The 16,914-nt window shown below is 42.6% G+C and overlaps 1 protein-coding gene across 1 annotated transcript; it reads left to right on the top strand.

Moving 5' to 3' along the window:
* Positions 1-14,623: 14,623 nt before the first annotated feature.
* Positions 14,624-16,068, top strand: LOC127312668 (protein HAIKU1-like). Its single transcript, XM_051343208.2, has one exon. The coding sequence runs from the start codon at positions 14,707-14,709 to the stop codon at positions 15,637-15,639; it is 933 nt and encodes a 310-aa protein (XP_051199168.2). The 5' UTR covers positions 14,624-14,706; the 3' UTR covers positions 15,640-16,068.
* The last annotated feature ends 846 nt before the right edge of the window (positions 16,069-16,914 follow it).

Raw genomic sequence — 16,914 nt, 5'->3', positions numbered from 1 at the left:
AGGCATCCCCTTCTTCATCGACAAATTATCAGGTTCCTTCTCTTGAAACTATATTTTTATTCGGTCACATCTTATGTACTTTACTTGGAGCGTCTGTTTGCTTTTGTTTTTTGTTTTTGTTTGAATAAATGCTTGTGTGGGAGAGAGACACGCTCCGCTGGTTCATATGAACACATGTGTTCTTAGCTTTTAATTTTCATGGCGAAGGTTGAAACTGCTTCGTTAATTGTTGTATGGTTGGAAATGGGAAATGCTACATGTAGTAATTGATAAAATGTCTTGGATAATGTGATACTTGGAAATTGTTGTGCTCATGTTTAAGCTCTTGCATCATATGCTTTGCACCTATTAATGAAGAAATACATAGAGCTTGCTAAAATTTGGTTTGCATAATTGGTCTCTCTAAGGTCTAGATAATTTCTAGTAAGGAGTTTGAACAACAAGGAAGACGGTGTAGAGTCTTATAATGTTTACAATATGTCTTTTATGTAAGTTTTGCTGCACCGCTTCATACTTGTGTTTGTTTCAAATAACCTTGCTAGCCTAAGCCTTGTATCGAGAGGGAATACTTCTCATGCATCCAAATCCTTGAGCCAACCACTATGCCATTTGTGTCCACCATACCTACCTACTACATGGTATTTCTCCGCCATTCCAAAGTAAATTGCTTGAGTGCTACCTTTAAACAATTAAAAATTTATCACCTCTGATTTGTGTCAATGTTTTATAGCTCATGAGGAAGTATGTGGTGTTTATCTTTCAATCTTGTTGGGCAACTTTCACCAATGGACTAGTGGCTTCATCCGCTTATCCAATAATTTTGCAAAAAGAGCTGGCAATGGGATTCCCAGTCCCAAATTAATTAACAAAAATAGACACTCCTCCATGGTATGTGATTGTTGGACGGCAATCGAAGGATTCGGTTAGCCATGGCTTGAGAAAGCAAAGGTGGGGAGGAGTGTCATCATAATAAAACTAAAATAAAAAGGCACTCCTTCATGGTATGAGATTGTTGGCCATGGTTTGTGAAAGAAAGGTTGGAAGGAGTGCCACACAAAAATAAAATAAAATGGGAGCCGCTCTTTGAAGGTTTGTCTGGCAAGGGGGTTAGAGTGCCCACTACCATTCGTTGACAACAACAAACACCTCTCAAAACTTTACTTTTATGCTCTCTTATTGTTTTCAAAACCAAAACTCTAGCACAAATATAGCAATCAATGCTTCCCTCTGCGAAGGGCCTTTCTTCTACTTTTATGTTGAGTCAGTTTACCTATTTCCTTCTATCCTAGAAGCAAACACTTGTGTTAACTGTGCATTGATTCTTACATACTTGCTTATTGCACTTGTTATATTGCTTTGCATTGACAACTATCCATGAGATATACATGTTACAAGTTGAAAGCAACCGCAGAAACTTAATCTTCCATTGTGTTGCTTCAATGTCTTTACTTTGAATTTATTGCTTTATGAGTTAACTCTTATGCAAGACTTATTGATGCTTGTCTTGAAGGTATTATTCATGAAAAGTCTTTGCTATATGATTCAATTGTTTACTCGTGTCATTCACCATTGTTTTGATCGCTGCATTCATTACAAATGCTTAAATAGTATGATCAAGGTTATGATGGCATGTCACTCCAGAAATTATCTTTGTTATCGTTTACCTGCTCGGGACGAGCAGAAACTAAGCTTGGGGATGCTGATACGTCTCCGACGTATCGATAATTTCTTATGTTCCATGCCACATTATTGATGATATCTACATGTTTTATGCATACTTTATGTCATATTTATGCGTTTTCCGGAACTAACCTATTGACGAGATGCCGAAGGGCCGATTCTTTGTTTTCTGCTGTTTTTGGTTTCAGAAATCCTAGTAAGGAAATATTCTCGGAATCGGACGAAATCAACGCCCAGCATCTTAGGATTGCATGAAGCTTCCAGAACACTCGAGAGCCGCCAGAGAGGGGCCACAGGGGTCCCACACATGGGGTTGGCGCGGCCAGGGCCTGGGCCGCGCCCCCCTATTGTGTGGCGGCTCTGTACCCCCTCCGACGCCGCCTCTTCGCCTATTTAAAGGTCCCTGGCCTAAATCTTCGATACGGAAAAGCCACGGTACGAGAAACCTTCCAGAGCCGCCGCCATCGCGAAGCCAAGATCTGGGGGACAGGAGTGTCTGTTCCGGCACGCCGCCGGGACGGGGAAGTGCCCCCAGAAGGCTCCTCCATCGACACCACCGCCATCTTCATCACCGCTGCTGTCTCCCATGAGGAGGGAGTAGTTCTCCATCGAGGCTAAGGGCTGTACCGGTAGCTATGTGGTTCATCTCTCTCCCTATGTACTTCAATACAATAATCTCATGAGCTGCCTTACATGATTGAGATTCATATGATGATGCTTGTAATCTAGATGTCATTATGCTAGTCAAGTGAATTTTACTTATGTGATCTCCGGAGACTCCTTGTCCCACGTGTGTAAAGGTGACAGTGTGTGCACCGTGTGGGTCTCTTAGGCTATATTTCACAGAATACTTATTCACTGTTATGAATGGCATAGTGAAGTGCTTATTTATATCTCTTTATGATTGCAATGTGTTTTGTATCACAATATATCTGTGTGCTACTCTAGTGATGTTATTAAAGTAGTTTATTCCTCCTGCACGGTGTAATGGTGACAGTGTGTGCATCGTGTAGTACTTGGCGTAGGCTATGATTGTGATCTCTTGTAGATTATGAAGTTAACTATTGCTATGATAGTATTGATGTGATCTATTCCTCCTTTCGTAGCGTGAAGGTGACAGTGTGCATGCTATGTTAGTACTTGGTTTGGTTATGTTGATCTGTCATGCACTCTAAGGTTATTTAAATATGAACATCGAATATTGTGGAGCTTGTTAACTCCGGCATTGAGGGTTCGTGTAATCCTACACAGTTAGTGGTGTTCATCATCCAACAAGAGAGTGTAGAGTCTAGCATCTATCTATTTATTCTGTTATGTGATCAATGTTGAGAGTGTCCACTAGTGAAAGTATGATCCATAGGCCTTGTTCCTAAATACTGCTATCGCTGCTTGTTTACTGTTTTACTGCATCTGTATTGTCCGCAATATTACCACCATCAACTACACGCCAGTCCTGGACAACAAAGCACTTTTCTGGTGCCGTTGCTACTGCTCATATTTATTCATACCACCTGTATTTCACTATCTCTTTGCCGAACTAGTGCACCTATTAGGTGTGTTGGGGACACAAGAGACTTCTTGCTTTGTGGTTGCAGGGTTGCATGAGAGGGATATCTTTGACCTCTTCCTCCCTGAGTTCAATAAACCTTGGGTGATCCACTTAAGGGAAACTTGCTGCTGTTCTACAAACCTCTTCTCTTGGAGGCCCAACACTGTCTACAAGAATAGAAGCACCCGTAGACATCAAGCAGCGGCACTCGCAGACGCACTATGCGGCGACGATGAAGGACGTAATTAAGGAAGGCGGGGGTGCTGAGAGGACCGCGAGCTCACCAGGAGCGCGTTGGTATGGTCATCGAGGCTCGGGGAGGTCTCTATCGACGGTGAACGACGACGACTAGTGGTTACCGGTGAGGAATTGATGTCGCGATTCGATGACCTCGAGACTTCCCGGCAAGCGTGCGTCGACGAGGAGGTTGCTGGAGGATAGACGAAGCTCCAAGACTTCACGGTGGTGCTCGAGGTGACTCCAGACGTCGGCGACGAGAATCGACCGGTGAGTAGGTTTCGGTATGGATGAATTTGGAGCAGAGAGAGAGGGAAACGGAGCTAGATTTTCGTCCATGGTTCTTATAGGGCTCGAGGCACGCCTCGTCATGCTATCGGACGAGGAGAGATCGACAGCGACGAGGTGAAGATGGCCACGGCGTCGCGCTGGCCTCCATGCACGAGGAAGGGGATGAGGACGACCCCCTCCCAGATCTTTTGACAAAGGGGTATGATGCTTGGGCTGTTTCTGGTGTTGGGCTGGACCACAGCCTGCTGCGGGGCTTGGTTGCTAGGCTGCGAATTGGGCTCCTCCTGGGTTGCTCTGATATGCCAGGTAAGCCCCTCTCTTCTATCTTTTTTCTTTTCCATTTTTATTTTCTGTTTTCAATTCTGTTTTATAATTCTGTTTTAATTCAAATCTAAATCATGTGATACATAGAAGGTATTTGAATATTTGAATTTCATTAGGACTATTAAAAGGATAAATGCATTACTCCATTGTTGTTGAACAAACATTTAATATATGTGAGCCTTATTGCAATTAGGAGTTATTATTAGGACTTGACTTCATATTTGAGAAGTTGGTCAATTACGTATGATTTTATGTGAGCACCAATGTATTAGGGTTTTATAATTTCTATTATAACCCCCTTTTTTGAAGGTTAATACTATCATTATCTTTGAATGTATCTATGTAGGTATTGTTTCCATCATGGTTGATCTTGGTTACAAAGATAAATGGTTGATCACTACACATATGGTTTTAATCATAAAATGTAGCACAATGTTTTCTTATGTTCATGAATTGAAGTATAAAATTTTAATGAGGATGCAATTCTAGTTATAGATATGAGATGACACCATATTGCATTGGCTAGGGTTTAATCTCCACTTTCCACGATAAGGTGGTTACTTACTTAATATTTCATGTGCTCCTCTAGTTACTAAGGATCTAAGAATTGGTTCTATCTTATACCAGTGGTTTTCTATTATTATCTTTAATCTATCATTGAAGTAACTAGGGTAGCTATGGTTCTTTTATGGTTAACTTTGGTTATAAGGATGAATAGTTTCTCACCATATAAAGTATGGAGTTTAACTCTAAGGTTTTCTTAGGTTCTTTAATTAAGGAATAAGTGGAATGTAGATGTGGTAGGATTCTGATACGTCTCCAACGTATCGATAATTTCTTATGTTCCATGCCACATTATTGATGTTATCTACATGTTTTATGCACACTTTATGTCATATTCGTGCATTTTCTGGAACTAACCTATTAACAAGATGCCGAAGTGCCGATTCTTTGTTTCTGCTGTTTTTGGTTTCAGAAATCCTAGTAAGGAAATATTCTCGGAATTGGACGAAATCAACGCCCAGGGGCCTATTTTGCCACGAAGCTTCCAGAAGTCCGAAGACGAAACGAAGTGGGGCCACGGGGTGCCCAAACCCTAGGGCGGCGCGGCCCCCCCTTGGTCGCGCCGGCCTATGGTGTGGGGCCCCCGTGCCCCCTCCTGACTTGCCCTTCCGCCTACTTAAAGCCTCCGTGACGAAACCCCCAGTACCGAGAGCCACGATACGGAAAACCTTCCAGAGACGCCGCCAACGCCGATCCCATCTCGGGGGATCCAGGAGATCGCCTCCGGCACCCTGCCGGAGAGGGGAATCATCTCCCGGAGGACTCTACGCCGCCATGGTCGCCTCCGGTGTGATGTGTGAGTAGTCTACCCCTGGACTATGGGTCCATAGCAGTAGCTAGATGGTTGTCTTCTCCCCATTGTGCTATCATTGTCGGATCTTGTGAGCTGCCTAACATGATCAAGATCATCTATCTGTAATTCTATATGTTGCGTTTGTTGGGATCCGATGAATAGAGAATACTTGTTATGTTGATTATCAAAGTTATATCTATGTGTTGTTTATGATCTTGCATGCTCTCCGTTACTAGTAGATGCTCTGGCCAAGTAGATGCTTGTAACTCCAAGAGGGAGTATTTATGCTCGATAGTGGGTTCATGCTGCATTGACACACAGGACGATGTGAGAAAGTTCTAAGGTTGTGTTGTGCTGTTGCCACTAGGGATAAAACATTGATGCTATGTCTAAGGATGTAGTTGTTGATTACATTACGCACCATACTTAATGCAATTGTCTGTTGCTTTGCAACTTAATACGGAGGGGGTTCGGATGATAACTTTGAAGGTGGACTTTTTAGGCATAGATGCATGCTGGATGGCGGTCTATGTACTTTGTCGTAATGCCCAATTAAATCTCACTATAATCATCATGATATGTATGTGCATGGTCATGCCCTCTTTATTTGTCAATTGCCCAACTGTAATTTGTTCACCCAACATGCTGTTTATCTTATGGGAGAGACACCTCTAGTGACCTGTGGACCCCGGTCCAATTCTCTTTCTTGAAATACAATCTCTTTGCAATACTTGTTCTCTTGTTTTTCTGCAAACAATCATCTTCCACACAATACGGTTAATCCTTTGTTACAGCAAGCCGGTGAGATTGACAACCTCCTTGTTTCGTTGGGGCAAAGTACTTTGGTTGTGTTGTGCAGGTTCCACGTTGGCGCCGGAATCCCTGGTGTTGCGCCGCACTACATCCCGCCGCCATCAACCTTCAACGTGCTTCTTGGCTCCTCCTTGTTCGATAAACCTTGGTTTCTTTCTAAGGGAAAACTTGCTGCTGTGCGCATCATACCTTCCTCTTGGGCTTCCCAACGAACGTGTGAGTTACACGCCATCAAGCTCTTTTTTAAAGGCGCCGTTGCCGGGAGATCAAGACACGCTGCAAGGGGAGTCTCCACTTCTCAATCTCTTTACTTTGTTTTTGTCTTGCTTAGTTTTATTTACTACTTTGTTTGCTGCACTAAATCAAAATACAAAAAAATTAGTTGCTAGTTTTACTTTATTTGTTATCTTGTTTGCTATATCAAAAACACAAAAAAATTAGTTACTTGCATTTACTTTATCTAGTTTGCTTTATTCTTGTTGCTAAAATGGCCAACCCTGAAAATACTAAGTTGTGTGACTTCACAACCACAAATAATAATGATTTCTTATGCACACCTATTGCTCCACCTGCTACTACAATGAGAATTCTTTGAAATTAAACCTGCTTTCTTGAATCTTGTTATGCGAGAGCAATTTTTGCAGTGTTAGTTACGATGATGCTGCTGCCCATCTTAATAATTTTGTTGAACTATGTGAAATGCAAAAATATAAGGATGTAGATGGTGACATTATAAAATTAAAATTGTTCCCTTTCTCATTAAGAGGAAGAGCTAAAGATTGGTTGCTTTCTCTGCCTAAGAATAGTATTGATTCATGGACTAAATGCAAGGATGCTTTTATTGGTAGATATTATCCCCCTGCTAAAATTATATCTTTGAGGAGTAGCATAATGAATTTTAAACAATTAGATACTGAACATGTTGCTCAAGCTTGGGAAAGAATGAAATCTCTGGTTAAAAATTGCCCAACCCATGGATGACTACTTGGATGATCATCCAAACCTTCTATGCAGGACTAAATTTTTCTTCACGGAATTTATTGGATTCAGCTGCTGGAGGTACCTTTATGTCCATCACTCTTGGTGAAGCAACAAAGCTTCTTGATAATATGATGATCAACTACTCTGAATGGCACACGAAAAGAGCTCCACAAGGTAAGAAGGTAAATTAAATCGAAGAAACCTCTTCCTTGAGTGATAAGATTGATGCTATTATGTCTATGCTTGTGAATGATAGGACTAATATTGATCCTAATAATGTTCCATTAGCTTCATTGGTTGCACAAGAAGAACATGTTGATGTAAACTTCATTAAAAATAATAATTTCAACAACAATGCTTACCGGAACAATTCTAGTAACAACTATAGGCCATATCCTTATAATAATGGCAACGGCTATGGTAATTCTTATGGGAATTCTTACAACAATAATAGGAGTTCACCCCCTGGACTTGAAGCCATGCTTAAAGAATTTATTAGTACACAAACTGCTTTTAACAAATCTGTTGAAGAAAAGCTTGGGAAAATTGATATACTTGCTTCTAAAGTCGATAGTCTTCTTCTTTGATGTTGATCTTTTGAAATCAAAAGTTTTGCCTAATGAAAATCATCATAATAAAATTGTTACTACAGCAAATGCCATCCAAGTTAGAATTAATGAGAATATAAGATTAATGGCTGAACTGCGTGCTAGGTGGGATAGAGAAGAAAATGAAAAACTAGCTAAAGAGAAGAATGTAGCTAAAGTTTGGACTATTACCACCACTAGTAATGCTAATGCTACACATGTTGCTGCACCTCCTACTAATACTAATAAAAGAATTGGTGTTAGCAATGTTTCCACTTCTAATGCAAAGCGTGAGAAACTGCACAAAGCTGCTAAAAGCTATTTGAAATTGCCTGTGATAAAGCTGCTGAAATTTTTTCCAACATTGGGGATGATGATCCCATTGCTTTAGATAATAATGGTTTGAATTTTGATGATTGCCACATCTCTGAAGTTATAAAGTTCTTACAAAAACTTGCTAAAAGTCCTAATGCTAGTGCTATAAATTTGGCTTTCACACATCATATTACAAATGCTCTCATAAAAGCTAGAGAAGAGAAACTAGAGCGCGAAGCCTCTATTCCTAAAAAGCTAGAGGATGGTTGGGAGCCCATCATTAAGATGAAGGTTAAAGATTTTGATTGTAATGCTTTATGTGATCTTGGTGCAAGTATTTCTGTTATGCCAAAGAAAATTTATGATATGCTTGACTTGCCACCGCTGAAAAATTGTTATTTGGATGTTAATCTTGCTGATCATTCTACAAAGAAACCTTTGGGTAAAGTTGATAATGTTTGCATTACCGTTAACAATAACCTTGTCCCCGTTGATTTTGTTGTCTTGGATATTGAATGCAATGCATCTTGTCCCATTATATTGGGAAGACCTTTTCTTCGAACTGTTGGTGCTATCATTGATATGAAGGAAGGTAATATAAAATATCAATTTCCTCTCAAGAAAGGTATGGAACACTTCCCTAGAAAGAGAATGAAGTTACCTTTTGATTCTATTATGAGAACAAATTATGATGTTGACACTTCGTCTCTTGATAATACTTGATACACACTTTCTGCTCCTAGCTGAAAGGCGTTAAAGAAAAGCGCTTATGGGAGACAACCCATGTTTTTACCTACAGTACTTTGTTTTTATTTTGTGTCTTGGAAGTTGTTTACTATTGTAGCAACCTCTCCTTATCTTAGTTTTGTGTTTTGTTGTGCCAAGTTAAGCCGTTGATAGAAAAGTAAGTACTAGATTTGGATTACTGCGCAGAAACAGATTTCTTTGCTGTCACGAATCTGGGCTGTTTTCCCCTGTAGGTAACTCAGAAAATTATGCCAATTTACGTGAGTGATCCTCAGATATGTACGCAACTTTCATTCAATTTGAGCATTTTCATTTGAGCAAGTCTGGTGCCATTTTAAAATTCATCAATACGAACTGTTCTGTTTTGACAGATTCTGCCTTTTATTTCGCATTGCCTCTTTTGCTATGTTGGATGAATTTCTTTGATCCACTAATGTCCAGTAGCATTATGCAATGTCCAGAAGTGTTAAGAATGATTGTGTCACCTCTGAATATGTTAATTTTTATTGTGCACTAACCCTCTAATGAGTTGTTCTAAGTTTGGTGTGGAGGAAGTTTTCAAGGATCAAGAGAGGAGTATGATGCAACATGATCAAGGAGAGTGAAAGCTCTAAGCTTGGGGATGCCCCGGTGGTTCACCCCTGCATATATTAAGAAGACTCAAGCGTCTAAGCTTGGGGATGCCCAAGGCATCCCCTTCTTCATCGACAACATTATCGGGTTCCTCCCCGAAACTATATTTTTATTCCATCACATCTTATGTGCTTTGCTTGGAGCGTCGGTTTGTTTTTGTTTTTGTTTTGTTTGAATAAAATGGATCCTAGCATTCAATTTATGGGAGAGAGACACGCTCCGCTGTAGCATATGGACAGGTATGTCCTTGGTTTCTACTCATAGTATTCATGGCGAAGTTTCTCCTTCGTTAAATTGTTATATGGTTGGAATTGGAAAATGATACATGTAGTAATTGCTATAAATATCTTGGGTAATGTGATACTTGGCAATTGTTGTGCTCATGATTAAGCTCTTGCATCATATGCTTTGCACCCATTAATGAAGAAATACATAGAGCATGCTAAAATTTGGTTTGCATATTTGGTTTCTCTAAGGTCTAGATAATTTCTAGTATTGAGTTTGAACAACAAGGAAGATGGTGTAGAGTCTTATAATGTTTTCAATATGTCTTTTATGTGAGTTTTGCTGCACCGGTTCATCCTTGTGTTTGTTTCAAATAAGCCTTGCTAGCCTAAACCTTGTATCGAGAGGGAATACTTCTCATGCATCCAAAATACTTGAGCCAACCACTATGCCATTTGTGTCCACTATACCTACCTACTACATGGTATTTTCCGCCATTCCAAAGTAAATTGCTTGAGTGCTACCTTTAAAATTCCATCATTCACCTTTGCAATATATAGCTCATGGGACAAATAGCTTAAAAACTATTGTGGTATTGAATATGTAATTATGCACTTTATCTCTTAATAAGTTGCTTGTTGTGCGATAACCATGTTCACTGGGGACGCCATCAACTACTCTTTGTTGAATTTCATGTGAGTTGCTATGCATGTTCGTCTTGTCTGAAGTAAGAGCGATCTACCACCTTATGGTTAAGCATGCATATTGTTAGAGAAGAACATTGGGCCGCTAACTAAAGCCATGATCCATGGTGGAAGTTTCAGTTTTGGACATATATCCTCAATCTCAAATGAGAAAATTATTAATTGTTGTTACATGCTTATGCATAAAAGAGGAGTCACCATTATCTGTTGTCTATGTTGTCCCGGTATGGATGTCTAAGTTGAAGAATAATCAATAGCGAGAAATCCAATGCGAGCTTTCTCCTTAGACCTTTCTCCAATAACGTATCGATAATTTCTTATGTTCCATGCCACATTATTGATGTTATCTACATGTTTTATGCACACTTTATGTCATATTCGTGCATTTTCTGGAACTAACCTATTAACAAGATGCCGAAGTGCCGATTCTTTGTTCTGCTGTTTTTGGTTTCAGAAATCCTAGTAAGGAAATATTCTCGGAATTGGACGAAATCAACGCCCAGGGGCCTATTTTGCCACGAAGCTTCCAGAAGTCCGAAGACGAAACGAAGTGGGGCCACGGGGTGCCCAAACCCTAGGGCGGCGCGGCCCCCCCTTGGCCACGCCGGCCTATGGTGTGGGGCCCCCGTGCCCCCTCCTGACTTGCCCTTCCGCCTACTTAAAGCCTCCGTGACGAAACCCCCAGTACCGAGAGCCACGATACGGAAAACCTTCCAGAGACGCCGCCAACGCCGATCCCATCTCGGGGGATCCAGGAGATCGCCTCCGGCACCCTGCCGGAGAGGGGAATCATCTCCCGGAGGACTCTACGCCGCCATGGTCGCCTCCGGTGTGATGTGTGAGTAGTCTACCCCTGGACTATGGGTCCATAGCAGTAGCTAGATGGTTGTCTTCTCCCCATTGTGCTATCATTGTCGGATCTTGTGAGCTGCCTAACATGATCAAGATCATCTATCTGTAATTCTATATGTTGCGTTTGTTGGGATCCGATGAATAGAGAATACTTGTTATGTTGATTATCAAAGTTATATCTATGTGTTGTTTATGATCTTGCATGCTCTCCGTTACTAGTAGATGCTCTGGCCAAGTAGATGCTTGTAACTCCAAGAGGGAGTATTTATGCTCGATAGTGGGTTCATGCCTGCATTGACACCTGGGACAGTGACATAAAGTTCTAAGGTTGTGTTGTGCTGTTGCCACTAGGGATAAAACATTGATGCTATGTCTAAGGATGTAGTTGTTGATTACATTACGCACCATACTTAATGCAATTGTCTGTTGCTTTGCAACTTAATACTGGAGGGGGTTCGGATGATAACCTGAAGGTGGACTTTTTAGGCATAGATGCATGCTGGATGGCGGTCTATGTACTTTGTCGTAATGCCCAATTAAATCTCACTATACTCATCATGATATGTATGTGCATGGTCATGCCCTCTTTATTTGTCAATTGCCCAACTGTAATTTGTTCACCCAACATGCTGTTTATCTTATGGGAGAGACACCTCTAGTGAACTGTGGACCCCGGTCCAATTCTCTTTACTGAAATACAATCTACTGCAATACTTGTTCTACTGTTTTCTGCAAACAATCATCTTCCACACAATACGATTAATCCTTTGTTACAGCAAGCCGGTGAGATTGACAACCTCACTGTTTCGTTGGGGCAAAGTACTTTGGTTGTGTTGTGCAGGTTCCACGTTGGCGCCGGAATCCCTGGTGTTGCGCCGCACTACATCCCGCCGCCATCAACCTTCAACGTGCTTCTTGGCTCCTCCTGGTTCGATAAACCTTGGTTTCTTTCTGAGGGAAAACTTGCTGCTGTGCGCATCATACCTTCCTCTTGGGGTTCCCAACGAACGTGTGAGTTACACGCCATCAAGCTCTACTTATGATCACCAAGTGATTCACAAGTTAGGATTGAGATATAAGCCTGGGTTGATTACTAGTGATCTCCCTATAATTTCATGTGGTGAATGATATCTACTTATCATATAGGATTGAACTTATGGCTTATTCTTCTATTCTCCAAGGTATGATCATGGCATTATCATGATCAACTTATTCTTAATATCTCTACCTCAATTTCTTAGGGTTTATGATCATTACTCAATCTATAATGATCAAGGTTTTTGGCTTCCTAAGGTATCTCTCATGAATTGGGTTTCTCACTTCTAAGATCAAGTATTATTTTGATCAACTTGGTTATAATACCTCCTTTATAATTTATTGTGTGGTCATGGCTATGGTTACATCATTAGTTATATCCCAGGAGAATACCTGAGATATATACTTAGAGTTCATCTCAATGAAGGATGACTAAATCATCTAGATATATGGGTAGTTCTCTCCCTCAAATCCAAATGTTGCCTCAACTATCTTGAGTGTAACACCATAGCTTGAGCTCTCTCACATAGTAATAGTTATTCTAGGGTTTATGGTGTACTCCTGATATTTCCTCTTACTTTAACAATTCATGGATATGATAGTATTCCATTTGATATTTGGTTATTTCACCACTCCAAGATGGAATGATTTATCTCCCAATCCTTTAGGTCAAAGGTTGTCCTTTATTCTTAAATAGGTAAAGTAAGATTGGTATGAATCCTCCTACTTGGGAATGACTTGAATACTATCCCAAGATTATGTTCCAAAGATAATGATGTGATCATCATATCTAGGGTTAACATAAATGGGTTCTCTTTCTAGAGCAAATCTTGGATAATACCCTAGGGTTCTCCTTAAAGATGATGGTGTGAATGATTGGATATATATTCAAGGTTTAGTTCAAAGTTGGCATTGCTTCTCTAATAAATAATATAAAACTCGCACCTCTCTAGGTTTGATGTATAATAATTTGGAATAGAGAAGAATATATACTTCTAGAGTTGATCTCCTTGTTATGTTTCAAAAAATGAAGTAAAATGAATATCATGAGGTTCATGGTAGGATCATGGATTGGTTTAAGACATAGAAAAGATAAGTGAAGAATGATTTCTCCAATTATTGTTACTTGATTTCCAATTAAATGGATGTTCATAAGTTATGGCAAGGAATACCATGTTATGATCTTGAATAAGACCAAGTAGTTGATCCTTGATTAATATGTTCTTGTGTGGGTTTTAATTCCATTTGATCTAATTCCTTAGATCAAATCATCTCTACAAAAAAATAAGGTTTTAGCAAAGTCACATTGAGGTTTATAGCACTGGACTTGATGAGCTACTTCAATTCCACCAAGGTCAAGTGAAACTTCAATTACTGTGACTGTTTTACTTTAAAGCGCGAAAATCACCCGGATTTTTTATGCATGAATGCAATGCATACATCTGTTTCATCTATTTTTTTGTAACCCCAAATCCTGGGATATTACATGCGGGAGGGAAGGAGCGATAAGAAAAAAAAGGCGCGAACCAACGGTTTATGGAAATAGTCGCCGACAGGTGGGAGCCCGCTTCGCTTTTCGTCGTGTCTAGCATGCCCGGAGCGTCCCTTGTGGGACGGGGACGGGCTCGGGATGCCGGACACCGTATCGGACCGCGCCAGACAAAAAGAGACTTCGGGGGACGCGGCTGAAAACGGTTTTTTGACCGACGTGCTCTAAATTCCTTTTGAAGATGGTTTGAGGAACGAGACTGGAGATGCTTTAAGTTGTCCGAAGTTCGTTTTCAAACGGGCTGACTTCTAAAATCCATCTAGCCTACCAAGCTCGGCCAATGACAGAAAAAAAAAACCCCACAAGTAAATTTTGAAACTCGGTGCAGCCAGAGCGTCCGGGCTTTTATCCATGGCGAGGTCGGACTCGTGGAGTGGCGGGGCGATGTGGTTACCATGATTAGGCTTAGACGCTCACGCCAGGTAAATCTTGTCAATGACTGAGCGTAGAGTTTGTGAGATGTCATGATCATTCTTCTTGATTACAGTTGAAAGGTTAAGCTAAATCTTCCGTCTCGGTGAGAATGGGTTGCAAGTAGTAGCTGACGTTCCCGACCTCTCCAGGCAGTAGCTAACTGGTGCAGGGCAGAGATTAGCACGTTCTATAGTAAACAGGCGACGCACTGATGAGTCATGCTCATGCGGCGAGACAAGACAGTGTGTGTCGGCCTTGTGAGCGGTGAGCGCCACCACCAAAGTCAAAGAAACCCACGCTGCAACTTGCTAGTAACGAATTCCATTGCGTGTGCCTCCCGTCCTCCTCTCCTCTCCTCTCCTCCCCCCGCTCCGCTCCTCCGCCCACGCCAAATCCACCGCCGATCCGCCGCCATGGACCGCAGCACCAGCAGCAATAGCAGCGGTGGCGGCGGCGGCCACAACCAGCACCTCGGCGTCAACAAGCTCGGCCGGAACATCCGCAAGGCCACGCCGCCGCCGCCCCCTCCCCAGCAGCAGCAGCAGCAGGCCCAGCCCGCCCGCCCGCCGCACCCGCAGCCGCAGGTCTACAACATCAGCAAGAACCACTTCCGCGACATGGTCCAGCAGCTCACCGCCGGCACCCCCTCCCCTCCACCTCCCCACCACGCGCACCGCCCGCCGCCCCCTCTCCAGCACCAGCACCAGCAGCACCAACATCCCAAGCCCGCCTCCATGCGCCTGCAGAAGATCCGCCCGCCCCCGATCGCCACGCCCGTCGCGCGGCCCCCTCCTCCCGTCCACAACCACCACCACCAGATGCCCAACCCTACCCACAACCCCGCCTTCCACCGCCCCCCGCCGCCGCACCACATGCCCATGCCGCCACCGGGCCCGGCCTGGGCCGACTCCCCGGTCTCCGCCTACATGCGCATCCTCGAGAACTCCCTCTTCAGCGCCACGCCCCCGGGCGCCGCCGCGGCCGCCGCCGCCGCCGCGCACGCTCATGCCGCGGCCGCGGCCGGACGGGGCCCTCCGCAGCACCAGCACCCGTACCCGCCGCCGCCGCCGCCGCCGGTGCCGTCGCCCGGGATCCTCCCTTCCCCCACCGGGTTCCTCAACCTGCTCTCGCCCACGCCCAGGTCGCCCTACCCGCTCCTCTCGCCGGGGTACCAGCAGCCCTCGCCCAACTTCCCCTTGCTGTCGCCGCTGCCGGGGACAGGGATCCTGGGGCCTGGGCCCATGCCGCCGCCTTCGCCGGGGCTGTGGTTCCCGCAGTCGCCGTCGGGGCTGCTATCCCCATCCGGGTTCTTCCCCATGCTCAGCCCTCGGTGGAGAGATATGTAACTTGGATCTGCAGTGGCCCTCTGAAGAAGAAGGCGGCCGTGTAACATTTGACGCTAGGGAGGTAGCGACGGTGATGTCCATTGGTTCGTCGGCAGGAGGTGGAAAAACAGGTGGGTTCGAGCTCTCGACACAACTATTTGCTGCTGGCACCATGAGCATCATCCTGTAAGGCTTCGGTAAAGGCTGTTGGTTGCATATTTGTAATTGTATAACTGGGGAAAATTTCCATTTATTCACTTTCTTAGCTGCAAAAAGGAGGTCAGGACAGGACGAACTGGGAATGTCGTAGTTTAGATTCTTGAGTGGATAGGTTTGAAACATGTAATTGTAATTTTAGTTCCAGAGGGAGTAGCTCTTTCTGAAAAATATTTTGTTTATTATTGCTGTTGGTATACCTATTCAGGGAACATAATTTTCCTTTTCCTTCTATTTATGTTTTGGAGAGGGAAGATAACTTGTTGATATGTCATAGACCAGCTCATCTGGAAATCAACTATCAGAGGGGGGTTGAGGTTTAACGCACCAATGGTATGCCTATTTCCTTTTGAGAGTATCATGCTATCTTGCGCTAGACATGCTCATCACCTCATGTATGAGATAATTGGCTCAGCTTGTTAGCGTGGCTTGAAATTTTATTGACTTCGAGTGTGTTATGTACAATATAACATTTTTATAGATAGTAGCATAGTCAGCATTATTGCTAATATCTGCATGATAGTACCATATGCATTCCTTTAGTGTTTTGAAGCAGATGGGTAGCTCGACAACTTTGGTCAGATACCGCTTTGCTGTATTGCATAATATAATTGTTGGATTGCATATAGAAAACTAGACTTCCTTCGCTTAGACGTCTGAGTGCATGTTATGCATCCACAGGACATGTTTTTCATGAAGATAATCTTCCCATAGCTTGTAGTTTATAAATTAAACCTGTGTCCAGATGTTCACACCTGTTGTAATTTAGTTTGCTGACATTAGGAGTAAGATGAAATGTTTGGTGCCACACCACTTCACCATTCTCCTATTGGATTGGTAAATTGTGCTTACGGATACTTTGTTAGTTTAGCTGGTAGTAGAGCAACAATCTCTCAGTTGTCTTGAAAGAAATGATTATACAATGTACCGAGGTGATCATCACAGCTGACTGCTGTAACAGAGTAGCAAAACTCTCTAATCACAATCTGTCACTTCTGATGTGTACATATTTTTCAAGTTTTTTATTGCTAGCAACCATGTATTTCATGTTGGTTAGCTTATAAGTTTTCAAAATGTTCT

The sequence above is a fragment of the Lolium perenne genome, chromosome 1 (genome assembly GCF_019359855.2).
Source record: "Lolium perenne isolate Kyuss_39 chromosome 1, Kyuss_2.0, whole genome shotgun sequence".
Lineage (NCBI taxonomy): Eukaryota > Viridiplantae > Streptophyta > Magnoliopsida > Poales > Poaceae > Lolium > Lolium perenne.
This window is presented reverse-complemented; position numbering and strand designations above follow the sequence as displayed.